We start from the raw sequence: 26,715 nt of genomic DNA on the forward strand, positions 1-26,715 counted from the left end.
TGCAGCCAGCACAGACTTGCCAACCACACAGGTGAGCTCTTTTGGGAGTATATCCTCCAGCCCCAGGAGATGCCAAGAGTAGGATGAGCTGATTCACTGAGCTCTGCCCAAATTACTGATTTCTGAGCAAACTGAATGACTGTGGTTGCTTTAAGCATAAAGTTTAGAAGTTTATTACACAGCAACAGATGACCAGAACACGTGCTATGGCCTTTACAAATGTTTTAATTTATTCCTCTCAATAATTTTATAAGGTAGCTATTATTATCCTTACTTTAAGAGGAGGAAGCTGAGGCTCAGTGAGTTTGCATAATCATCCAGGTCTGTTGGCTCCAATGTGATGGCTATTTCTCCTGATTGATATCACTTCACTTTATGATCCATCTCATTCACAAGACAACTGTTGAGTCAGACAAGACTGACAGTCAAGTCAATTCTTAGTTTTGCCCTTATTGGCTGTATGCCCTTGGGTAAATAGAAGTAAGATATGGTTTCCATTTCATAGGACTGAAGATTCCAAAGATACATATAAAGGACTTGGTAGATGGTAGGCACTCAACAATGAGTAAATATTATTTGCTTTGAGAATTCTTTCCTGAGATGAAAAAGTAGCTAGTGGTAAGGACTCTCAGAAATGGTTGTGATAGTGTGAACATGGCATACCTCACATTTAGGGTCAGGTATGTGTTGAAATGCCCAAAGAATTTCCTGACTTTTTAAAGAAAAAATCCTGTTAACATAACATAATGATAAACTCTGTATAGGCGTATTGGCCTATTTACACAGCATATATTAAGTACAGATTTCTTTGAAGTTGAGGACATTCCTGATTCATCATCTATGTATGTTGCTTCCTCAATTTTAAAGATTCCTTCCAGCTCTAAAGTTCTGTGAATTTTACTTTGCCTTATTCTACCTCCTTGAATGTGGACTACCTTAGGAAAAATTGCAATCAGCCAACTTTCAACCCATGCCAATATCCACATGCAATTTGTAGTCTGTATGCTATTCCTGAACAAGATATTCTGAGAACTGACCTTTCCCTCTACTGCCTGCTCTATCAATTTTTAAACAGACATCCTCTTGAGTAAAACAGGTCCTATCAAGTTGCTATCTCTTCTCCCTCAGAATTCAGGGGAAAGGGTGTAAGCAATGACCAAGCAGTTTGAATGGAGAGCAGCGGTAAGGTACACTGCTGTCAACGCCACTGGCTCTGCAGCAGGTACTCAATAAATACCTAAAATATTGAATCTCCTCTTTTGCCTTTATCCCTTTAACCTGTCTTACGCATTTATTTCCACTAACAGTGGATGATGGTGGTAAGCAGCAGTAGCAACTAAACGCACAACAGCTTGTAGAAAGACTCCCCTTCATGCTGTGCTATATTCTCAGTTCCAACCTATGGCAGCTCAGGCAGGGGCTGCCGGCCCACAGAGCCCTTCTCAGCCCAGCCCCTTTTGTTTCTCTTCTCTTCCACACTAATACGAGAGCTCTGACAGACTGACAGGACAAGACAAAGCGCCGTGGAGAAGATCTAAATGATGCAGGATAAATCTGAGTAATATCTACTAAAATCTGTATCCTGTAAACAGAGAATACACTTTTTTTAAGGTGCTCCTCAAACATTTCAAAAATTGAGGAAAGACAATAGACTCCCCAAATCAGATATAATACACATAATGTTCTCTGATCTTGATGCCATAAAAATAAAAATTAATAAAAGAAGCAGAAAACAAAACTACTGACCACACCAAAAATCCCATTATCTGGGGGGAAAAAACAGCAAAGAAAAGAAAAACGGAAAAAGCCTTCTTTTATATAACTTTTGGGTTAAAGAGGAAATAAAAACAGAAATATCAGAACACCTAGAATATAAAAGTAATGGCAACACTAATATATCTAAGTTACTCAGCTTAAGCAGTGCTCAGAATTAAGCCCACACCTTAAATCTCACATTAATAACTAAGAAAAAATAAAAATGAATGAATTAAGTGCTAACTCAAGGAGTTAGGGGAAAAAGCCAACAAAATAAACTAAGGTAAGCAAGAAGTAGGAAATTTATTAAGGTGAAAATCAATTGGAAAACAAAAATAACGAATATGGAGACATTCAAAGCATACCACTTTGGGGGAAACAAAAGAAAGATAAAAAATAGGTCAACAGTGAGCTATCTTAATTGAGAAAATAAGGGAGCAAGTATAATACATAATAAGAGGAAAAGAGCTATTTGCACAGAAGAGAAGATAATTTTGTTGAACTCTAGGCAAATAAATTTGAAAACCTGGATGAAATGGATGATTTACGATCCCAGCTAAGATATAAAACTACACAGACCAATTACCCTAAAAGATACCAACAAAGCTGTCAAAGAGCTACTTGCCAAACATCCACCAGACTCAGGTAACTCCACTGAAATTTTAAGGAACAGAAAATTCCAATGCTATTTAAACTGCTCAAGAGCATAGGAAAGGGAGGAAGTTTCTAAATTCACCAGCCATAAAATTACTAACAAAACTGCTTAAGGATAGCACACACACACAAAAACTATAGACTAATCTCACTGATGAAGACAGATGCAAGTATCCTAAATAAAGTATGAAACATAACCTAGCAATATTAAAAGAATAATACACATGGCCAAGTAGAATTTATTTCAGGAATGCAAGGATGGTTCAAAATTACAAAAACATATTAACAAAATCCATCATATTAAAAGATCAAAGGAGAAAAATCATATGATCATCTCCATAGATAATAAAAAAGCATGTGATAAAATGCAACATGCATTCTTAATTAAAACTTTTAAAAAAATAGGGATCAACAGATACTCCTTAACATGACAATGTATCTGTCTCAACTCAGTTCATTACAGCCAATACATTTAACATTATTCCAGAAGTACTAGACAATGCAATTAAGACATAAAGAGGTATGCAAATTGGAAGACATAAGTGTGTATCTGGAAAATACAAAGGAATTAACTGAAACTCTATTACAAATTATAAGAAAATGGGAGTGTGGTAGTTGGGTAAGAAGATTAACATAAATAAATCATTAGCCTTCATATACACTAAAATCAGACTAGATTACAGAAAGTATTTCCTTAAGAATAGCAACAAAAATCATGAAATTCCTAAGAATATACTCTTGAAAAATATACAATCTCTGTAAAGTAAAATGTAAAATGTGTCTGAAGGAAACAAGACTTGAACAAATGGAAACCCTTTTTAGATAGGGCACCATGATTTAGACAGAAGCTTTAACATGATAATGATGTCAAATTTCCCGAGGTCAACCTATAAACTGCCCCCCAAAAAGTACTAATAGATGTGTTTTGTGAAACTCAGTAAGTTGATTCTAAAGTTCAAACAGAAAAATAACTAAGAATATTTAAACATTTAAAAATTATAGTTATTTAAACAGTGACTGGAGAAAAAAAGGCAGACAATTGAAGAAAATAAGAGTCTAGAAACATATCCAAATAATATGGGAATTTACAATATGATAAAAGGGTCATTTTCAATAGTAAGGAAAGGACAGATTATGTAATAAACAGCTTTAGGGAAACTAGGTAAATTACCTGGGAAAAAGACTATAGCCTTAAATTCAGCATAGACAAATGATCTAAAGGTAAAAAATCAAATATAGAAATATCCAATTTTACTTTTAATATTCAAACTCTGATACATTTTTTCCCTTGAAGAAAGATGCAGAAAAAGTATACATGGAATGTTACAATTTGCATTACTATATATGGCATTTATATGTATGGATACATCTATGTATCCATATGGTATCTCTTCAGGGATGCACAAGCATCTGGTATTGGTATCTGTCTCTTTGAAAGGAAACTAAAAGCTGAGCATCAGGGGTAGGAGAGACTTACTTTTCCCTGTTTGACCCAGAAAGGATGTATCTGTTAATTTAAAAAAAAGAAATTAAAAAACATGCCAGAAAACAAAACCAAAAAACCTATATATGATAGTATATTATTAGAAGGACTTATTTTTAATTTGGTAACCCAAATCTGCTGGTAGAATATTCTATAGCAGTTTGAAATGTATCTGAAAATAATATAAAAAGAGAACTGATTGAGTTACTGTATTTACAAGGTATATCAATTAAGAGGAAGTTTTCTCAAAAGCAAAATAATATTCAGGTCCTTAAGGATTTTTACCCTTGAGTACTGGTATAAGCTACTACTTTACTATAAAGTAATTGAGGAACAATAACCGCCTTTAATTTTTCTTCTAGACATAATTGCATATTTTGTGACCTGAATTTGTATATGCACCAAAAGGAAAGAAAAATAAAGAGCAATTTTGACTTAAAAAGTACCTCAAGACAATATAAAAAAAGTCATTTTAATTTTTGATACATATTAAAACATTTCAGTCAGTTCTTCCTGACAGCATAACACGACAAATACACAAGACCTCAAACATGCTTTAAAAGGACATTCAGCAAAGGATTTAAAATTTAATAAATAGCAATAATCACACACAAATACATTTTTCATAATCATTAAGCTAGTAAAACAGACAGCTAAAGAATAAATAAACAGGAATTGACAAATAAAAAAATGCAGGTTTTGCAACTCTTACTTAAAAAGGGGGGGGTGATCTGAATGACTTCTTAATTTGCTTTTCAACATGTAGCATGATCGCCCCCACGAATAAAATATATTGAAAAAAATCACTTTCTTACAACAATGCAGTCTTTAAATACAACAAATAAATACGAAACCAGCGAAGCAATTTCAAGTTGTAATAAAAATGCCCCCCATCCCCCCCAAAAAGCTATGGAAATATATAGTCATTATGATAGCAAATAATAGTATTTAAAGTGATAGTGCTTGTGCACTAAACTCATCTGAGACCTTGATACGACTTTAGTGCAAATCCCTAGGGTCCAATACAAGCATAGCCCTGCATCAGGGAAAGACATTACCAGTTGGAACTTATCTTGTACAATTTTTGTACATATTTTATAAAGTTCAAGATTTAATGCATAGTAGAATATCTTCATCTGCTTAATTCTGTCCCTAAATAGAGATGAAAAAAGAAATGATTTGGGATTTTACCATTTGGTTTGTACCATATTAGAGTATTAAAGTCAACATTAGAAAATCTATAAAAGTTTTGTTTTTGCCATTAATTTATCTAACTCTATCTAAATTTCACATCACATGTTAAACATAAGAGAAAAGTCTCTAGACAAAGTTTCTTTCCCTTTGACAAGCTCATATTATGATGAAATCCAATAATATTTAGACAAATGTTATACAAATAAAAACATACATGAGTATAAGGGTTTTTTTTGTATATTAACAACTTTAACATCTAGTATATTAAGTTACAAGATGTACTGGCAAAAGCATAAAGCTTCAATTAAAAGAAGGTATTATTTTGTACAAACAAATGTTTTAACATAAGATAGGATAAACGGACAGTCAAATGAATTTCAGCAGCCATATTTCTACCGTGAACTACAGTACCAGGATAAAAACAATTAGAAACAAACGGAAGAACGTTACTGAACAATATGAATACATAATGCATTTTCAGATGCTAAAATAGTAAACTCTAAAGTTCATAGAGTTAGAAGTTGTTTAATTTAACCATGCAGGCTAACATATAATAATAAGAAATCACCCTGCATCTTTTTTCTTTTTAAATTAAAACTAGTTTAATTTTAAAGTTACAAAACAATGAATGGATATTGCTCCAACTTGTATACAACCTCCCTTATGTGATTCGTACCTAACAAAGTAACAAAGCCTCATCATCACTCGTTTCATTTTTCAATGTTGCTTCTAAGCAAGTGTCCGGTATCTGGGCAGTGTGGACAATACCACAGCGCTCACAGGGGCCATCTCGACTACTTGGCCTTACTCCTGGGTTTGTTGCACTGTATGGTTGTCTAAACTCTTGCCCTTGATCTGAGGCAAGATCAAGAAGAGGTCTGGAGCAGTCATTCACATCAAAGTCTGAAGCTCCATCAGAAACTGGAATTAGCATTTCGACATCATCATCTTCTTCTCTTCCATTTACCCCATTATCAAGTTGTCTCAAAGGGCTCTGGTTCTGGTTTACAGAGCTTGATCGCCCTAATGTAAAACGTACCCAACGCAGCCCCTGAGTCATACGACTTAGTGCACTTGTGAGCTGGTGACGTGCTGGACTCACACTTGGGGGTTCCACACTTGTCACATCCCTTCCATTATCTGTGTGACCACCTCGGGTACTCTGAGTTGAAGAACTTCCACTTGCTCCCACTGTTGCTTCTACTGCCGTTATGGGAGGGACTTTTTGGGGCAAAGGAGCTGCAACACCACCAGATGCTCCTGCTGTATCTCTTCTTTCATTTTCTGTGTCTGTGTCGTCAGACTCCACAGAAAACAAACTTCTGTGAGTATGACTTCTTTCAGGTTCTCTGTTGGTACTCTGACTAGGGCCAACCTCATCTCCATCCGCTGAGACCAAAGCCAGCGACCCTGAATGTCGTGATCTTGCAAAATTAAAAATACGGTTCCAAATGTTGCTGGATCTGCCTGCCATAGGAAGCCTGATTGAAGTAAATCCAAGCTGGGATCGTACAGCTAGCCTCAGGTTTTCCAAAACAGAAGCCTACAAAAATAAGAAAACATCTTAAGAGAGCTAACAACCAAGTATTAAGATGGAAAACATCTTTCCATTAAGAATGTATTGTGGCTAAAAATTCTACTACCCATTGTTAGGGTCTATGAAGGATGAATTAAATTCTCTCATCTACAGAGGCTCACCCCACTACAGAATCTAATCTGTAACCTGAACCACTGCTCACTGTGTTTAAGATTTTCTTGACGCTTCCTGTTATATATGCAACTTTATTTTATTTATGTTTTTTAAAGATTGGTACCTAACAACTGTTGCCACTCTTTCTTTTTTCTGCTTTTTTCTCCCCAAATCCCTCTCGTACATAGTTGTATATTTTAGTTGTGGGTCCTTCTAATTGTGGCATGTGGGACACCACCTCAGCATGGCCTGATGAGCGGTGCTATGTCCACACCCAGGATCCGAAACAGCGAAACCCTGGGCCACCGAAGCAGAGCGTGCAAACTTAACCACTCAGCCATGGGGCCGGCCCCAATATATGCAACTTTAAAATGATATTTAATGTCAATTATAATAGCTATTTTATTTCAAAACTTCACATAGAAGTGTCCCAGAGCTGGAAAATAAAATTATTTGATACTTCTTTAGCTAGGAAGGTAGAAGAATCTCTACCATAATTCACTAAACAACCTAAAGGAGTGTGACAACTAGGCTCTTTATCTGGTGTTTTTTGTTTGTTTAAACACAGAACAAGTTAGACTTGATTTACAAGGTTGAGACTTTCCAAAACGTGAAAATTATATTTCACAGTTTATCTCAGGGATTTGCTGAATGAATGAATACTGAGGATTTATTTATATTATCATAAATAAAGGAATTAATACATTTGTAATACTAAGAACAGGAAACTAACAAGCCAAAGAAATTAATGTGGTTATAGCACTACACAATAGTATCTGAGACATGTGGATTCCTTCCCAATCTTTAAAGATTAAGTTTTATTTTCTACAGCTTAGTGTTAAGCATAAATTATCATATCCTCATTCTTTGAAAATTGGTGATTTTTAATTAGTGCATATGGGAGGTGAACTATATTGCCCAACTGAAAGAAAATTCTACTCTTTTTTTATAGATGAAAGAATTTACGGATCATTTTAAAAATGTACATTTTTTATGTAAAACAGTCTTTAGGCTCCATCTAGTGGTTATAAAAAGGAGTATTCATACTTGGAACAGACACAGCTTTCATCAATCTGGCGTTTAGTATTTAAATGACAGTATTTCCAGGAAACAATGGTGACTTGATACACTCCCTTTCAAATGATGATACAGTTTCCCTCTGCCAAAAAGAACGGCTCTTGCCTTTCCCCTCACAGACAAAAAGAGGGGAAGAGAATAAGGATGATACCATAGTGTTATGTTCTCCATCTCTCTCGTGACTGGTATTGAATCTATTTGTGATTTCCATATAGGTGTTTTGAACATAATCCATGGAATATAATTCACAGAAAGCTAAGAAGCTACTATCACAGGAATATTTCATAGTCCATCTTTGGTATAGCACAGATTGCCAGTAAGAAATCTGGATGTTAGCACACATAGATGTGCTATACAAATGAGTAAGATTTTTCACCAGTTAAGCAATACCCAACTATAAATTAAAAAAAAAAAGTGGTTCACATCGCTATGAACTTCTCCATAGATCTGGTCCTCGCCATTTAGCACGCAGGCTCTGAGGCTTGTGTGAGCAGTTACTACAGCCAGCAAGGCACAAACGGCTCTTCAGATAGCCTTCCCTTTCACGCAGCTCCCATCCATCAAGATCCACAATGCCTTCAGCACACTTTACTGCTGACTTTCACGTGACAGTGTTACAGTCTGTCACAGTGAGGCGAAGCTCTCTACTTAGCTCAAAGTCTGTTTAACTAAAGGACCACCATTTTAACAGTAGATGGTACAAGGGGATCTCATGAATGTTTTAGGAGTAATTTCATATACTTCTTCAGTTTATGAAGCAAAAGCAAGTATCCTTTAGAAAGCATTTCTATTTTGAATGAGATGGTAATTTAGAAGATTATTTTTCCTTTTAAAAACGGCTATGGAAATTTGATAATCTGTTACCAGAAGTTTCAAATTTGAGTTCAATCTTATTAACTGAATAAAATTTAGTTCATCAATCATAAACATATTTTATCTTAAAACTTTGTTGAAGAATAATTCCATCACAAGGGCAAATTGTAACCCTAGAGAATGGTGTAGTATGTAATAAAGATCTAAACCTTACCCTAAGTGAGGTCTGACCTTTGCCTCTTGCTCTGGGATGTGATCGCTGTCCTTGGAATGTCATCTCTGACAGAGGTGTCAATGCCTGGAGATTAGGCCAGCCAGACAGTAACAGTGTGTTTCAGGTGGAGGCTCTGAGCCACACCAACAATGTGATGTAGGCTGGGGGCTTTGGGTCAGCGTTATCAGTCAGTCTCTGGAGGGGCTAGAGACTGAGAGCAGCCACAGGTGCAAATAATCATGCTTACGTCATGGTGCCCGAGTAAAAACTCTGGACACTGAGTCTTGGGTGAGCTTTCCTTGCTGGCAATATTCTGTGCATACTGTCACACAGCTGTGTTGAGAGAGTGACACTGTCCTGAGTTTACAGGGAGAAGACAACTGGAAAGTCCATGTTTGGTACCTTCCAGAACCCTGTCCTACTGTCTCTTCCTTTGGCTGATTTAACCCGTGTCTTTTCCCTGCAGTAAAAGGTAACTATGAGTATAAGAGCTTTCAATGAGTTTTGAGTCCTTCTAGTGAATCATCAAAACTTAGGATGGTTTTGGGAACCCCTGAACTTGCAATTGGTGTTAGAAGTGAGGGCTGTCATGTGTGGCCTGTGCTCCCTCTAACCTCAAGATTGGCTAAACTCTTGAAGGTAGCCTCAAGGTACAGGGGTGGTGGGTGGTAGATGGTGGAGTGGGTGAATGGAATTAACCATCATCTGAATTCCTGCCTAAAAAGAAATCTTCCCCATGGCCAGGCCAATAATATACAGAAGCCACAATGTAGGTTTTTTCTATTTTGCATATAAAATTCCAAACAGTGGAACTTCTCAATTATTTATTTATTAGCAAATTACACCCAGAGAAATGTTTTACAACTAGGAATTCTCACCAAAGATTTCCTAAAAGACTCAAATAAGGCAACAGACTGTAATCAGAAATCTCATTTACTGAAAAAGAAATGTTCTTCCATTTTGAACAGAATTAAATCACTGTTTATCAACTCTTCTTAATTCTTCTACTGGGAACAATTTTTATAAATGTTTCTGGATGAATTTACATTTTAAATGTATAAACTCAACACCCTTATAAACCCTGGCACAATTCTAAGCATTAAAAAAGAAATCTAAAAAAATCGCTAACAGAAATTTAAAGAATTGAGAAACATTAATAAAGAATGAATGACTATTTAAAGAAAATGGTATGAATTCTTAAACACTGTAAAATTCAGCTGAAAAAGTTTTCTCCTAAGTCTGGTGAAAATGTTAACTTCATTTCAACTACTTTTACTTATAACTAGTTAATCTAGCACGTTACTAACATAGTACTAGCATATTAATTTTAGTACACATTCTTAAATCTTCTAAATGTTCAGTTCAAGTAGAAAATTTGCCAAACTTTACTTTTGAATTTCAATGCATTAAATTATCCTAAACAGTAAAATGCTTAAGAATCACATAACCAAATTGGAAGAATGAAAAATATACCATTTTCTTTTTTAAAGATTGGCACCTGCACTAACATCTGTTGCCAATCTTTTTTGATTTTTTCTTTTTCTTCCCAAAGCCCCCTAGTACATAGCTGTATATTCTAGTTGTGAGTGCCTGCGGCTGTGCTATATGGGACGCTGCCTCAACATGACATCCTGATGAGCGGTGCCATGTCTGTGCCCAGGATCCGAACTGGCAGAACCCTGGGCCGCAGAATTGGAGTGTGCGAACTTCACTTGGCCACAGGGCCGGCCCCAGTATACTTTTATATTTTGTAATATTTGTTAAAATACAACGAAACAATTGTAATTTCAAATCTTCCATATATTTAATCCTTGACTTGACTGCAAAAATTCTGACACAGTCAAGGGTGCTTTACCATACATACAAGTATAGATTTCATTTTAAGAGGAACTGAAACAGAAGTCATAAACTGCAACATACCTGATTAGGGGAACAAACGGGAAAATCTTCAACTGGTGGAATTAAACCCTGAGCAATCAATTGTCCGTAAGAGGGAGGGGCTTCTCTTCTTAACAGTTCTGCTTCCACTCTTGACAACTGCGTTTCAAATGATCTTTGAGAGGAAATGGGTATAAAAAGGGTTAAAAAAAAGGCAAGCCAAAATATTATTTTTTTTATTACCAACAACTAAAACAATCTGAATTTTAATATAGGTGATCATTTTTAAAGCCTAGTCAACCAACATTTACCAAATATCTATTCTACCCTTAGACACTGAGAATACACAGATGAAGCAGACAGTCTGTCCTCATGGGGCTTTACACTAGGAGCCTGGATCTCTTAAGTTTTAATAAATTAGAAATCCCTGTAAAAGGTAAAGGTATTAGATCTTTAAATTCCTAAGAATATAGGGAGCTCGAGACTGTAGGTCAAAGTATCTGAATGCTCTTAGAAGACACACAAAGTGTCATGAAGTCCAACACTTATTTTTCAGATAAGGAAAAGAGTGAAATGAGTCACCATACACCTTCTGGAATCTGAACTCAAGACCTCTAACTCTTCATTGTGCTTTCATGTTGCATGTCGTAAAAAGTTTTCCGGCCATTTATACTCATCCAAAGAAAAGCAGCAGCATGCTTACTGTGATACTGTGTGTGTGTGCTTCCACTCTTAGCTGTCTGGTTCCTGAAGTACTCTGTTGAATCGATTGTTTCTAACACTTCTGGGGCTGGGAGGTTCACTGTCTCCACAACAGCCTAGGAGGCCCTTTCCCATCAGCTTATCCTAGGTCAGTCTATCCTCCACCACATGGAAGACAACTCTCACTGAAGGTCACCCTTTAACGTGTAACCATTTCTTGCTTAACTGAGAACTCTGACACCTGGCTTTCACTGAGTCCACAACATGACACTAGTCCTGTGGTTCCAGTCTTATCCCTATTAGTCCTTCGTATGTGTCGTAGGCTCTAGACAAATAGAACTACGTATTATAATAGAACTCAGAGAGTATTTAGTCTCCAAGCAATGCTGGGCATTCCTACTTCTCTGTATTTTCCTAGGCTATTTTTTTCAACTACAATAACTTTTCCTATCTACATTCCACTCAGAGATTTCAAATGGCACCTCTTCAATCAAAGTCTTTCCACCTCCTCCTCCCAACAGATTAGGTATCTTTTGACTTTTATACTATTTTGTTTTATAGCTCTTACAACACTGATATTTTCTGTCATCTAGTTCCACCCACCAATTCCTTCCTTATAGCTGTAAACTGCCTGTGAGATTATGCCTTACTCATTTTTCTATTCCTCTGTAGTGTTTTGAACATAGTAGGTTCTCAAAATATCTGCAATTGTTTAATTAATATTTATAAAAACTCAGGTTAAAAAATTACAACTGAGAGCTGTGGCTTACAAAATTCCTATAAAGCAGATTAATCTGAAAATAGGAACTGGTAAATATAGATTGGCTTTTCTCACATCATAACTCTAAGTATTTATTTATTTTTTAATGTGTTTAAGCCTTTTGAGTTGTAGGCTTTTAACAGTAATTTTATAAATCATAAACAACATTTATGTATTTCTAAAACAATATAAAACAAAAATACACTGCTAATCACATTAAAGTACTTGTTGCAAATATTTGGGTCATGTTTTTATCGTGGAGAGCATAACCACGTAGTTTTGTCTTGATACTGACCTTCGTTCAAACATTCTCAGAGAATAAAGCTTACAGGTACATCCCAATGCAATGACCAGCAAGAGGCCACAGATAAGGCTCCCTATGACGGCCGCAGTTATGACTCTGGTAGGCACAATCACCGGGCAATTCTCCTCATCGCTGCCGTCACCGCAGTCATCCTGAGAATCACACACCCAGCTTTCAAACACACAACGATTGTTTTTACAATGAAAATTTCCTGGCTGGCAAAAAAAGCAGTTTTTTTCATCTGAGCCATTTGGGCAATGGTTCTGGTAGTTGCAGCGATCAGAACGAGGATAACAGACACCGTTTCGGGAACATGGAAATTCTTCCTTTTGGCACATGGTACAATTGATTTCGTCCCTTCCATTTGGGCAATGCCAATACCCATCACAACGCTGCTGCTCAGTATAACACCCCCAGTTACCGCCACAGGGTATTTCCCACGGCAAACAGAAGCCATCTACTTGGTAAGTAGCATTAAACCCCCTTGCAGCGTTCACTTTATCGGCACAAAAATGTACCCTTATCTGTCCAGAAGAAGAAACAATGGTAAGAGGTGCATGAGAATCAAAAGCAGTTAACACACGCAAAAGCTTGTGTGGATTCTCCTCTAATCCATCGTATATTTTGACATAATCACCATAACCAGTACCATCCAATTTAAAGTCAGTGAAGCGTAGAATAACTTTACGATGATCACCAGTGTCTATCAACCATGTGCAATTGCTTCCAGGAGGATAAAAGTCTGGATAATTGGGAGAATTAAAAGTACCGTAAAAATATTTTAACCACTGCCCACAAGTTGGCACATCACAGTCTATCTCATCCCCTAGGTCGAGGCAGTCAATGTTCCCATCACATTTTAAAGATTCGGGGAGGCAAGTGTAAACTTTGGTAAACCGGGACAGACACTGGAACTGGTTGTAAGCACAGGGCTGAAAAGAAGCAGATGTTGGAGGAGCTTCTCTGGCACAGATCTCTTCATCGGAACTATCTCCACATTCATCCATGTTATTACATTTCCAGGCTTCTGGTATACACTTCCCATTACCACAACGAAACTGATCACAGGCACAGTTTGGTTCCTCAGATTTCCCTGGGAGGACATGGGGAGGAGGCAGATGGAGAGGGATGGAGGAAAAAACATATCCTTTAAAAAGATATATAATGGCAAGTGATATTTTTGTAATAAATGTTGATTAAGCCCAAGTGATAGGGGTTTAAAAGATCTTGTTTTAAAAAATAGGTTCAGTTCTAAAGGCAAATTAACATTGGCTCACTACTCAACAATTCAATGTATTAAACAAGTATGATTTGTTCCATGAAGATCTTTGCAGTCAGATCTAAAGAAAAGGGACCAATTCTGTTTTTGCAGAGAGCTATTTTACTGCAGAACACCTAGTAAAATGACGTAAGATATATGAGCCAATGAGCATATACTGCCTAAGAATTTTAAATAATCTATTCTGTAAACATCATTAGAATAGTAGACATTTTGAAATGAAGAAAAATTCATCCACAATAATCACCTTTTCAAATCCACTTTTTTCATATTCTTTTCTAGCTGTTGTTTACATATACAATATTTTGCAATGTATAATTCATAGCATATTTTGCAAGCCCACTACTTAGAGTCAAATATTTGCTAAGATTATCATAAGGTTAACTTTATACTGTTCATAACATTTCATGTAATCCTAACACAGTACTTCCATTTAAAAATTCCTATTGTTTTAACACAACTGCAAAATATTGCATGAATCTGAGCTAAAGGTATAAATTTATTCATCAAAATAGTAGGGAGAAGGAGAGAGAAAAAAACTGAAATCCTTACAGAATTCTAATTATCTTAGTGTACCATCTAAATATATAACAATAACCAGGGGAAAAAACCAAACCTTAGGTCCCCACAGTGCCCAAACTGACAGTGTTGGCCAATGTTTACTTCTCCATTAATGACTTACTTATTGGTAAATGGGTGACAGAAAATATGCTTCAGAAGCAAAATAAATATTGTAAAGACTGCGTTTTTAAGAAAAAAGAAAAAGCAGCATGTATCCTAAAGGAGATCATGTAATTTCAGAAGATGTAAAATGATTTTCAGCAAAAAGCATACATAACTCTAATGCTCTGAATTATTTACATTTATATGATCTAGTCACTCTTTGAATAAAGTTTAAGAAAAGCAAAAGAAGACTTCTGAAACTATAAACTATGAAAGCAAAATTAGTTATGCCTTTTTTTGAAGGTGTAAAGACAATGCTAATTTATACTTTATAAAAAAATATATTCTGAAGTAACTTTCAGGATATGGGTAAGCACTTGAGGGAGAAAAAATTACACGTAAAGTAAACGTATTTAAAATATTTTAAAAGACAGTTGACCTTAGTTTATAAAATTAATCATTGGGATTATACAAAACACCTTTTCAAGACCCAGCTCTAGGGCACCTGAACCTTTAGCTTTTAATTCCTCAATCTCAGGGGCCTTGAGGACTTAGTTACAATTAAATGGACATTGTTAGAAGACTAGCCCGAAGTGACTGAGCACTTAATACTCCAGAATTCTGTCCAGTATTTTCCTTCTTATTTAAAAACACACCTGAAAAATACGACAGTCTGAAACCCTTTCTAGAGATACTGTCATCGGAATGGAACCTGATCCAGATGTGGTCTTGTGAAGAAATATATGGTGGTGGAATTGTGGAACCACAAGCTCTGTAACTTTCAATATTCTTGTATGTTTCTATCGTCAACCAGTCCAAACTGCATCTTCTGGATCCTTGAATATCAAAATCCTGAAAACTACAAATAAGAAGTCAGAAAAGGCTTAATAAGTAATTTTGGAAAAAATTTCATAATAATACAACATAGCTGAGGATTTTATTATAAGCCTCCATATAGTCATTGATTCTCCTGGGTTCTCCAAGCATACAGCCATATCATCAGCACATAAGAACACTGTTGCTATGTTCCTAATATTTATATCTCTTTCCCAGATTACAGAATAATACTTCATAAATAACACCAGATTCCAAAATGGTGCTAAAAAAAGGTGATAGTTGGCATCTTCTTTCTTTTTCTTCTCTGTGTGTTTGTGTTTAGGAATGACCCTTCTAATTCAGAACATCCTAAACTGTTCTGTGTGAAGCAGAAACACTACTCGCTAACCTGATGAACTGAAGCACACACAGAGAAAGCCAGCCTTCTGCCAGATTAGACTGTTTCATCTGCTTGCTAAATGAAAAGTCTATAGCTTGCTTTTTCATGAGAGCAAACAGCACAAATCTCAGCAAAATTAAAAAAATTAAAATGAACAAAAAATTTTTTCAGTGAAAAGTCCCCAAATTTGGGAATAATTTTTTTACACAAATTACTTTATAGCCAAACATTATCTTGTAGATCATAAAATATGGGCATGAATAAAGGGCAATAAAGTCAAATAAATAAAAGCACCTATAAAATTAGCCACTGCTATGAAAAAGAGAAACCAAAACATCATTTTCCAGTAACATGTCTCACCAAAAAGAGAAGATCTGACTTTATGTCCTTGCCTCTGCCTTAAACGAAGTGATAATGAAGTTAATTATCTAAGGATTATTAAATCAGGGTATTTCCTCTTTAAACATTCTGAAGAACGATAACAAAGGCTGACAATTTGATTGTTTCCAGTTTTTCACCGTTATGAACAACGCTTTAAAGAATCCTTATACATGTATCTCTCTATATACACATGAGCAACTATTTCTTTAGGACAAATTTTTCTACAAGTATAATTGCTAGGTCAAAAGACACAATTCCACTTTAAATTTGACAGACACAGAGAAATTCACCAATTCACAATTCCACCAAGTGTGCATGAAAGTACCTTATATCCCACAACTCTGGCAAAAGTGATATCCCATTTTTAAAAAAATTTTTGCCAATTAGGTGGGAAAAAAAGATTTATCATTGTGCTATTTTGCATTTCCTTATTTACTGAGACTGAAACACTTTTCCCTATTTTTATTAGCTATTTCTATTTCTTTTCTTGTGAATTGTCTTGCTACATCCTTCATCTGTTCAGAGTTTTTCTTATTTATTTAAGAGCCCTTTACGGTGTATAACCACAAACCTGTTTGGGGGCATGTCTGTTCTACGTGAACACACCCACACTCTCTCCAGTAGGTGATGCTGTCAGTCTTTGTATGTAATTTTAGTCATTAGTGGGCGTGAAATGGCATCTCTCTCTCTGGTTTTATGTGCACTTCTCTGAAGACTAATGATGTTTAACACCTTTTCACGTTTATTGGCCATTCTTAGATCTTCTGCAAAGTGTCCAAGTCTTCCGCCCATTTCTTGAATTATAAAAATTCTTATTATACTCTGGATTCAAGTCCTTTGTTTGATATGTGTATTGCTAATATTTTCTTCTAGTCTGTAGATTGCCTTTCCATTTTCTTAAGGGTATCTTTTAATGAGCAGAAGTTTTCAATTTTAGTTCTGATGAAGTTTAATTTATCATTTTTTCCTTTACGTTCAGTGCTTTTAGTGTCCTAAGATACCTTTGCCCACTCCAAGATCCAAAAAGTAAAGTAACAATGTTTTCTTCTAATATTTTAGAGCTTTAACTTTTACGTTCACGCCTAGGATTTATCTTGAATTAATTTTTGTGTGTTCTCAGGGATAGGTCGACATTCTTATACTAATGTTCATTCTATCATGCAGTTAAATTACTGTCTGATCACCCTGAACTTGTGGAGGTTTGGTTTTACACTTTGTTAGTGAGTTTGGTTCAGCTTTGCTCTAAGTCTTAGATGAACTCTTAATTTTAAGACATTGTCTTTACTTACAAAGTATGATATTTCTGGGATTTCAATAAAAATTCCAAGTTATTTACCAATCCCCTAAACTTAGCAAGTTTCAAACTCCAAACTCCGTCTCCCCTGTGATGGACGGGATTCCAACTTCAAACTCTGCCTCACCTGCAGTGCAGAGCAGCTGAAGTCCTTGCACAGCTTATCCTACCGGGTTGCTTGGAGTCTCTTTAAGCATGCACAGTTCGGGGGTCGGCCAAGGATTTGAGAAGGATTTTATGTGCAGACATAACGGCTTCCTACTCTGCGGCTCTCTCCTTTCCAGGATTTGCCTTTTCAATTTTCAGCCACTCTGACAGCCTCAACTCCATCCTCTGACACCACCAGTCGAGAAGACTGTGGTGATGCTTGAGTTCTCGTCACTCCATTCCGCACAGACTGGGGAGCACAGAGGAAACAAACATATCTCACCCAGTGTGGTTCTCTTCTTTCAAGGGGTGAATTCCCTCCAGTTTCGGCCAGCTTTTAATTAGTCTCCAGTGCTCTCAAATAGTTTTTAAAAAAAATTTTATCCAAACTTGGTAAGTGTTGTGTATGGCAGGGCTAGCTGGAGTCAAGCTAGAGAATCCCTTACCATACTTTTAATCCACTAAAATGTTTAACATTCATGAAAGCAAGGACCTTGTCCAGAGCAAAAGAAATAATCAATCAACCTTTATTCATGTATACACTGTGGCATTTTGTTTGCTAATATTTCATTTAGGATTTTAAAAATACATTTATAAGTGGAAACAGTTTTCAGTCTTTCTTTTTTCATGTTTCATAATAGTTTATGTAACAAAGACACTGTTCACATACCTGTGCCTTTTGCCTCTTCGGAGTGTAGATTTATAGAGATTTTCAATTTCTTCATGTTTTTGGTTTTATCAGCTTTTCCTAAGCTTTAATTTTGATTCAGTTTTGATAATTTAAATCTTCTTAGAAATTTTTAATTTTGAGTCAGTTTTGATAATTTAAATCTTCTTAGAAATTATCATTGTACCTTGATAGTAATCTTTTTTTGTGAGGGACAAGAGGGAAATAGGTCTTTTTTTTAATGCCTTTTTGTTTGGTGAGGAACATTGGCCCTGAACTAACATATGTTGCCAATCCACCTCTTTTTGTTTTCTTCTTTTCTCCCCAAAGTCCCAGCACATAGTTGTATATCCTGGTCTTAGGTCATTCTAGTTCTTTCACGTGGGACTCCTGCCACAGCATGGCTTGATAAGTGGTGTATAGTTCCGCACCCGGGATCCGAACCTATGAACCCTGGGCCACCAAAGCAGAGCATGCAAACTTAACCATTGTGCCAGTGGGCCGGTCCCCTACTGTACAATTTTTTAAATTTTCGTATCTCTGATCTTTAAATTGGGTTGGATTTTGTATGTAGATATGCAGAGTATTGGCAAATGAGGAGAGTTTCATCTTTTCCTTCTCATTTTTTTATCACTAATTTCTATTTGTTGTCTTGTGGCATTGACTGAGGGTTCTAGTACAAGCTGTGAAAGGATGCATATCCTTGTCTTGGCTCTTGGTGCTAAATTAACTTCAATATTAAGTTTGACTTAAAAATTTTTTTAACAGATACTTTTTATCAGGTTTTAAGGAAATTCCTTATCTATTCATCTGGTAAAACTTGCTTGTAAAACTATCTGGGTGTAAAATCTCATTTTGAACGTTGATTCAATTTCTTTAATGGCTAGTGATTTAACCAGTTGTCTAATTCTTCTTGAATCAATTTTGGTACTATGAGTTTTCTAGAAAATTATCCAATTCATCTAATTGTATAAAAGTATTAACATAAACTATTCATAATATTCTCCTACGATTTTTAAAATATCTATTACTATATTTATAATTATAGACATTTTTACTCTTTTTATTTATTTGTACCTTTTCTCTTTTTTTAGTCTTGCCTTGAGATTTGTCTTTGTCTATTTCCCCCAGTTTTTCAGAAAGCCAGTTTTTTGTTTTACTGAATCTGAATGTTTATTTTTTCTATTAATTATTTTTGATTTTATCTTCATCTTTTCTACCGAAGACTTATCTTGTAGTTCTTCTAAACTCGAGTAAATGCTGCGCTTATTTCCCATCTTACTAATTTTTAAACCAATGCATTAAAGCTGTAAAATTTTCTCTAAGTACTCTTTAAATGTATTCCAGCAGTTTTAATATACAAAACTTTCACTATGGATGGTTATTTTCAAAATATTTTATGAGTTTCACTGTGATTTTCATCTTTAATGCAGGAATATGTTTCCAAACGAATGGGTTTTGTAGTTATTTTTTCCCCTCATTTTTTATTGTTTGTTTCTAATTTAATTGCACTGTGGTCTGAGAACACAATCTAATGATGTAAAGTCTTGGAAACATTTCGAGAATTCCTTTGTGATTTAATACATGATCAATTTTTTATAAATGTTTTACATGTCTTTGAAAAGAATACACATTCTCTATTCATTGAAATAGGTGTAAACATTACACACATATGTAATACATACTCCTACTGATCAAACCAACAATTGTCAATTTTGTTTATCAGATCTTCTATATCTTTACTAATTTCTTTCTGTTTAATCTATTAAATTCTGATTAAAGGTACATTTATAAATTTCCACTATAACTGTGGATTAGTTAAACTTGCTTGGCAAATATTACCCCACATTTTGCTTTGTTATATATTTCAGGCTGTATTGTTAGGTACACAAAGTTTACCGCAATCATATCTTCCCAGTGGATTATTCCATTTATCACTATTATTTTGTGTCTTAAGTCCAATTATATCTGATGTTAACCTTCCCACTGTAGCTTTCTCTTGATCAATCTTTCCAAAGCTTATCTTTTCCTATCCCTCTTTTTTAGACTATGTTGGTTTTGCTTTATGTATGTTCTTATAAGCTCTTTCTAGGGGAATCATACCAATCAACCAACCAATAAACCCAATCAGACAGTCTGTCTTTTAAAGGTTAGATGAGTTTTTATTGAATAGCCTTTCTATTTAGGGAAAAGTCCCCATTTTCCTCCTTTCCCATCTTCTTTTGTATTGATAGATTTTTTTGGCTTTCTTTAAAGTTTCTTTTTCTTTACTGGATACTTAAGACTATTTCTATTTTTTCAGTAGTTATCTTTAGATGCTGTAATTCAAATACTAAAACACACTTCTGTTCTAGTAAAGTTCAAGTAAGAGTATCCAGTGTTTCTAGTCTCCTCTTAAATTCTCAAAATTGGTAGAAAAACTTAGTTTATTTTCACTAATCTCAAACTGCAATTTAGCATTTCTTTCACTTATAAAAACCGAACTATGACAGTATTGACAATACCTGTCACTCTGTTACCAACAGAAACCACAGATTTCACATTACATTTCAGTTTTAACAGATATCTAGAATAACTGTTTACATTCAAAACCACTTTGAAATTACAGTACTTGTTAGGACCACCGCTTGCTAATATGTTAATAAATAAGCATGTATTACAGCCATGCACACGTAACAGACATTTTGGTCAACGATGGACTGCATAAAGGACAGTGGTCCCATGACGTTAGTCCCATGTGGCTCAGGTGTGTAGTATGCGCTACAATCTAGGTTTGTATAAGTACACTCTAGGATGTTCACACAATGACCAAATCACCTAACAATGTATTTATCAGAAAGCATCGCTGTCATTAAGCGATGCATGACTGTACTATATTACAAATTAAAAAAAATGTCTGATAGCTGTATTTCAATATAGTTGGTTCCCTTTGTAATGCTATGTATTTTATTTCACGAATTTAAAAACATTATTCTCGGAAAGGATCTGTGAGTTTGACCAAACTACCAAAGTGTTAATGGCATAAAAAGGGTTAAGAAAAAAATTCCGATATAATAAAGTTTATAATGCCTGGCACAAATCTGTCTTGCAACTTGATTTTGTTGGCTGTTTTTGTTAGTATTAAATTTTTTCATACCTTCTGAAAATTTGGGTTACAGGCTTATTTTGCAGGTTTTTTGGTTCTTTCTCTTTTTTCAATCCTCTCCCTCAATATTCCCCCAGTGTGACAGTTTTCTAGCTACCTCCACCTGGGTCTCCAATCCAGAACCAGTCTTAACATGGTGATGCAGAGTATTACGGATGCTGTCATGGAGTCAGTAGGTGGCTTAAATTCCTATTTGTCAGGGTATGTTCTCCCATCTCTCTGAGCTCTCAGCACCATAAAAGTTCAAGCAGTGGCTAGCGGAAGTTTTCAGCTTCCTTTCTTAAGCAAAATATTCTGACCCTAGTGCTTGGTTTCAAGCAGGGAGCCAGAATCCAATCCTCTGTCTCCCATGCGTAAGGTAGTCTTTGTTGAATTTAGTAGGTTCCAGGGGAGAGGACTGAAGTAAAAATGCCTTGATATCACCATCTTTAACCAGTTGTATAAGAAGAGCTATAAGTGTTGTTTGTTTATAGTCTGTAATTTCAGTTTCCCTCTTTTATCTAGATTTTAATTCTATTTTAAACTCAGGAATGAATGTTGACTTTCTTTTTACCAAAATGCTTTAAAACATCTATCTATGCTACCTAATCATATATTTTTTCTTTGATTTAATATGGTAAATTAATTAAAAAATTTCCTAATACTGACTCATGTGTATGTATAATGAGCTGCATTTGATAACAGCATAAAATTCTTTTGAACAATTTAAGATTTTACATCAATATTCACAAGTGAAACTTGACTGTTTTGTATGTGTGTCATTTTTTTCTTCTTTTTTTTGGTGAGGAAGATTGTTGCTGAGCTAACATCTGTGCCACTCTTCCTCTATTTTGTGTGTGGGATGCTGCCATAGCATCGCTTGATGAACAGCATGCAGGTCCACTCCCAGGATCTGAACCTGCGAACCTCCAGCTGCCAAAGTGGAGCACGCAAACTCGACCACTATGCTACCAGGCCCTCCCCTGTGTCATCTTTTTAAAGTTTGGTATTATCATGATAATGATTTCAATAAGAACTAGGAAATTACTAAAATCACTTTCTGATCTTATTAGGTTGTGTAAATCCAAATTCATTAACTCCTTCTAGACTTCAGGAAATCTTCCTTTAGATGTGGGGTTCACTTCTAATTTTGTTCTGCATCTCAGCATTGTGCTTGGTTTTCAGTGTAGGTTACTTAGTGAAATCTCAAAGATCCAATATATGATCAGAACCAGACAGCAGTATTCCAGGTAACCTCCTCTGAGCTGGCAAGAATTTCCAAGTTTTACAGGACTGAGCTGGTAAGCTGTGAGTTTAATTATGAGGTTGGATTTTTATGTTAAAATATAAAATTCTTCAAAAGTTCTAGTTTCATGTTGAAAAATCCCCAATATTTGGAATCTCTATGGTAAAAATGCTACTTTGTAAACACATTTATACTTAGTCACATTACAAGTAACAGAAAACAGGCATAGTGTTCAGATTCCAACATTGGTACTGTTGCAGAAGGATGATAACCTTAACGTACATCCTACCAATCCATCAGGCAAGAGAATCACACTTCTGACAGAGGAGTGGAACAGCTTCAGCTCGTGTTCCAGGAGATGTGGCCTAGGGCAGAGGGGACCAAAGGAAAACAAACCTATTCGGCGCCCGTTTTATGGTTTCCATAGAAAAAGGGGACAGATAACAGTTGTGTTTCTCAAGAGACTGGTTCTCTCACTAGTTAATGGATATAAAAAAGGAAGATGGAAAGATTCAAAAGTAGGTTAAATTTACAATCTCATTTTTTAAAAATGTAAAATGAAAGGATTTGAGTCCATGATCTGCCAAGTCTCTTCTAAATCTAAAATTCCACGATTCTCACCTATAAAAGATATTAATGAAAGACTGTTGAAGACGCCTTTGTGGCGGTACAGAGCGCTGTCTCTGTGACAGGAACGGCATTCTGATTTGTGCTCTAGTTCTAACTATAGTTCTTTGTGTAGGCATGCTATTTTTTTTCTGCCCTTCAGGCAAAATTTTTTTTCTAATAGCCTTGATATAACTTCCTTAAGCAAGCAATATCTACTTCCACTGAATAATTTCTCCTTAATATCTTACCCCCCAAGTTTTTCTCTGCAATTTTAAATGTTTTTAAAATGAATCTTAATCTTCTTTATATCATATTTATTCATAGAATCTTAAACTTACGGTTATTTCCCCTAGAAATATCTTTCTGTTTGTATTCTGATTACAAATATTCTTTTGTTTCATTGTTACGAAAAAGAGATTTTTCTAGACACAGTATTTATCCAGTATCAACTATTTCAAGTTTTATATGTACACACACATACAAAGACACACCCAACACTCATGTCTTAACTCATTAAGGTAGAGGACTCTACTAACGAGACCAGGGTTATGGGCTAGATCTCCAAGCAGATTAGTGAGTTTTGTTTATTTGTCTAACGGCTAAAAATTACTTTTGATCCTAACAAGCTATTCAGTAAATGTGTACCTTTTGTTAAAAAGTGGCCTGGAAGAATATGGATGGCCCAGTGCAAATCTATTATCACAATCAGAAAATACTCAAAACACCTCCCTAATGGTAGGGGAAGGATGGGCCATTATTCCTACCCCTTAAGATGGTACTGATAACTGTAATTTATTACGTTTTCTGCAAACTGTGTTTTTATGTTACTGCATAGTTGAGTGGTGATACTTGGAAACTGAATTTATATTTTGTAATAAAACATCATATAATAACGCAAAGGCATCAGAATTACCTTATTGTAATGATTTCCCCTGGGTTTGCCCTTATGAACCAGCTACAGTTGGTTTTGGCAGGATACTCAGAAGGCCAGCCTGGGCTCGTGATTATACCACTTGGTGCTCGAATTTGTTCTGGAGTCTCTCCACAAGCTGGAAGACAGCCAAAGCAATCTTAGCTAATTATTATACTTTAACACAAAACATTAAGTAAACCAGTGTTTATTTAAAAAAAAAAAACACACTTCAGACATCAAATCATATGCAATAAAATATGGTATTATCAACCTTAAAAAGCTTTTATTATTGTAATGAGATCTATTTTATTTTCCTCCCTTTTAGTCAAAGTATCCTATCGTAATTAAGTACTCATTTTAAAATTGGATCTTTGAGTAACAGTTTGAGAGTCAAGATTGCTAGTTTTAGCCATGAGATTGAAGGATCTCTTGATTGATCGATCGATTGATCTATGCATCCATCCATGCATCTGTCCATTGACCCACCTATCCATCCACCTATCTTTTTTCAAAACTCACCTCTTAAATTTATTTTCTTTATTATACACTATCTAAAATTCAATACATACTGAACTACTATGTTTAGATCCTTGGACACTTTAAATAAATATATAAATAGTTTTCTGAACAAAATAATTAAGGGAAAGCATTAATAAACATAATACTAAGATGTTGCATTGTTAAGAAGTGAGCGGATGATTGGATAAAGAAAGCAAAACATTACTTCAAAATTACTGCAAAGTAGTTCTTTAATTTGTTCCACTGATACTTCCAAATTTCATTACAGGGTCAGGAATGAATCCAAAATTATTTAAAAAATAAAGCCTTGAAATAGTGATTGAAATGTCATCACATAATTAGATTTCTGAATATCACAGAAGAAATACAGAATAAATTCATACTACTGCCAACACTTTCCTTGACTGTTCTTGCAGGTCTGAACTCTCACAGTAGTACAGTTAACATCTTACCTATCCAGAATTCCACTGATAATTTGATGACTTGTTCTCCCTCAATTTAAAAAATATTCACTGGACTCCAAAAACATGTGAATGTATAAACCTTCAGTAAAATTTAAAGTCCTAGAATTTCTTATTTGATCCAATTTTGACAAACTGTATGATCTGATTTTTAAAGTAAGAGCAGATTAGAAGCAGCAAATTAGAAGTGGGGAGAGGAGCTGCCAGAGGTACAAAGAGAGTTAACAGAGTGATGGGGTAATTTTCAGAAAAGTAATAAAAACCATGTGCTGAACTCAAAAAACATGAGAGCTCAGAAGATGGACGTACAACACTGCCTATCTTCCAAAAGGTAAGAGAAGATTCTCATTATATCTTAATTAATTAACGGTTATACCTAGCTAGAAGAATTGTTGAATGAATAAATGAATCATTGCAAGCAAAGTGCCTTGTCCAACATGTGGCCTGAAATTCCAAGCTTTTTGAGTTCTGCTGTTAGTTTAAAGTAACCCAATTTACTGATAGGCAAGTATGCCTATTACAATTATAATTTGCAAAAATGACTTTTTTTCTGGTAATAGAGGTTAGAGTCTGTTTAATTTAGGTTAAAAATGCTAGAAAGTATACTGTATAATTCTACAAACTTTTTTCCCATAAGGATCAAAATAAAGCAAACTGTATTGCTTAAAGAGTCAATCCTTATTTCTACAGGATAACACATTCCCTGAAGCAAACATGCAATCAAGGTTTTAAAAATATATTTTACTGCAGAAAAAATGTTCATGCCTAAAATGAAATTGTTCATGCCTACCCTGGATTTAGGGTACATGCCAAAGAGACCTTGTTTTCAATCACTTTTAGATCGTAGATTAATGGCAAAGAATACAAGGACATAATACATCAAGGGCCTAGCATACATCTTATTGTCCATTCATAGTCAAAGCTTTCAATTTTTTTTAAAGTTTCATTAAGAGTAAAATTTCCCTTACAAAAATTTTTTTAATTTTAATGAATGATACTTCAGAAAAAGACTAAATTTATCTGAATGTGACTCTATTTTAAGAACTTATTAACAATGAAGTGCCAGAACTTTGCTTTAATGAGTTATCACCACAATAATTAATGAAAAGATAATCTAAGTCCTTTATAAGACTTTTTTATTTCTTCATTATCTCTTGCCAAAGCATTCTAGAGTAGTATATTGAAGGAATTCTTCAGTTCATGAAGATACAAACAAATACACAAATAAACAGGCAAAAAACAACTACCCCTCCCCTAGAATGTAGAAAATTATTCATTTTCGTTAAAGGATTCATCTACATTAAAGAAAATAATATAATTTTGAGTTCAATTATTTAACTTAGAATTATAATACTGTACTGCCATCTAAGTACTCAAATATTTATTAGCTAATTTAACAGCAGTAGGATACATCCAAAAACTAGGTGGAAATAATTTAGGACAAAGCAGGTAACTGTTAACCTTTAAAATAAATGGATGGAATAGCTATAGGGAAAAACTAGAAAGAATTTTACTAGGTTTTGTTTAAAATTTTTTCCCCAAATATCTGAGAAACCCATAGGTGGTGCTCTTATACCAAAAACCAAAGAAGTTATGTTCTGGTATGGATGCTCAAAAATACCATTGTGAATATTTTATTTTCATAAAACTGCCCAAGGATAAGAGATACCAC

General features: G+C 35.0%; 1 protein-coding gene across 2 annotated transcripts in view; it reads right to left on the bottom strand.

Moving 5' to 3' along the window:
* Positions 1–2,618: 2,618 nt before the first annotated feature.
* The window catches only part of LRP12 (LDL receptor related protein 12), an 87,840-nt gene continuing 63,743 nt past the window's right edge, over positions 2,619–26,715 (bottom strand). For both annotated transcript variants that reach the window (XM_014868475.3, XM_014868550.3), the window contains 5 exons: positions 24,064–24,199; positions 15,123–15,325; positions 12,516–13,617; positions 10,801–10,933; positions 2,619–6,629 (listed from right to left, as the gene is read on the bottom strand). In XM_014868475.3, the coding sequence (XP_014723961.2) occupies positions 5,763–6,629; positions 10,801–10,933; positions 12,516–13,617; positions 15,123–15,325; positions 24,064–24,199 (2,441 nt within the window). In that variant the 3' untranslated portion in view covers positions 2,619–5,762. The remainder of the gene's footprint in view (positions 6,630–10,800; positions 10,934–12,515; positions 13,618–15,122; positions 15,326–24,063; positions 24,200–26,715) is intronic.

This window comes from Equus asinus, chromosome 12 (genome assembly GCF_041296235.1).
Source record: "Equus asinus isolate D_3611 breed Donkey chromosome 12, EquAss-T2T_v2, whole genome shotgun sequence".
NCBI classification, from domain to species: Eukaryota; Metazoa; Chordata; class Mammalia; order Perissodactyla; family Equidae; genus Equus; species Equus asinus.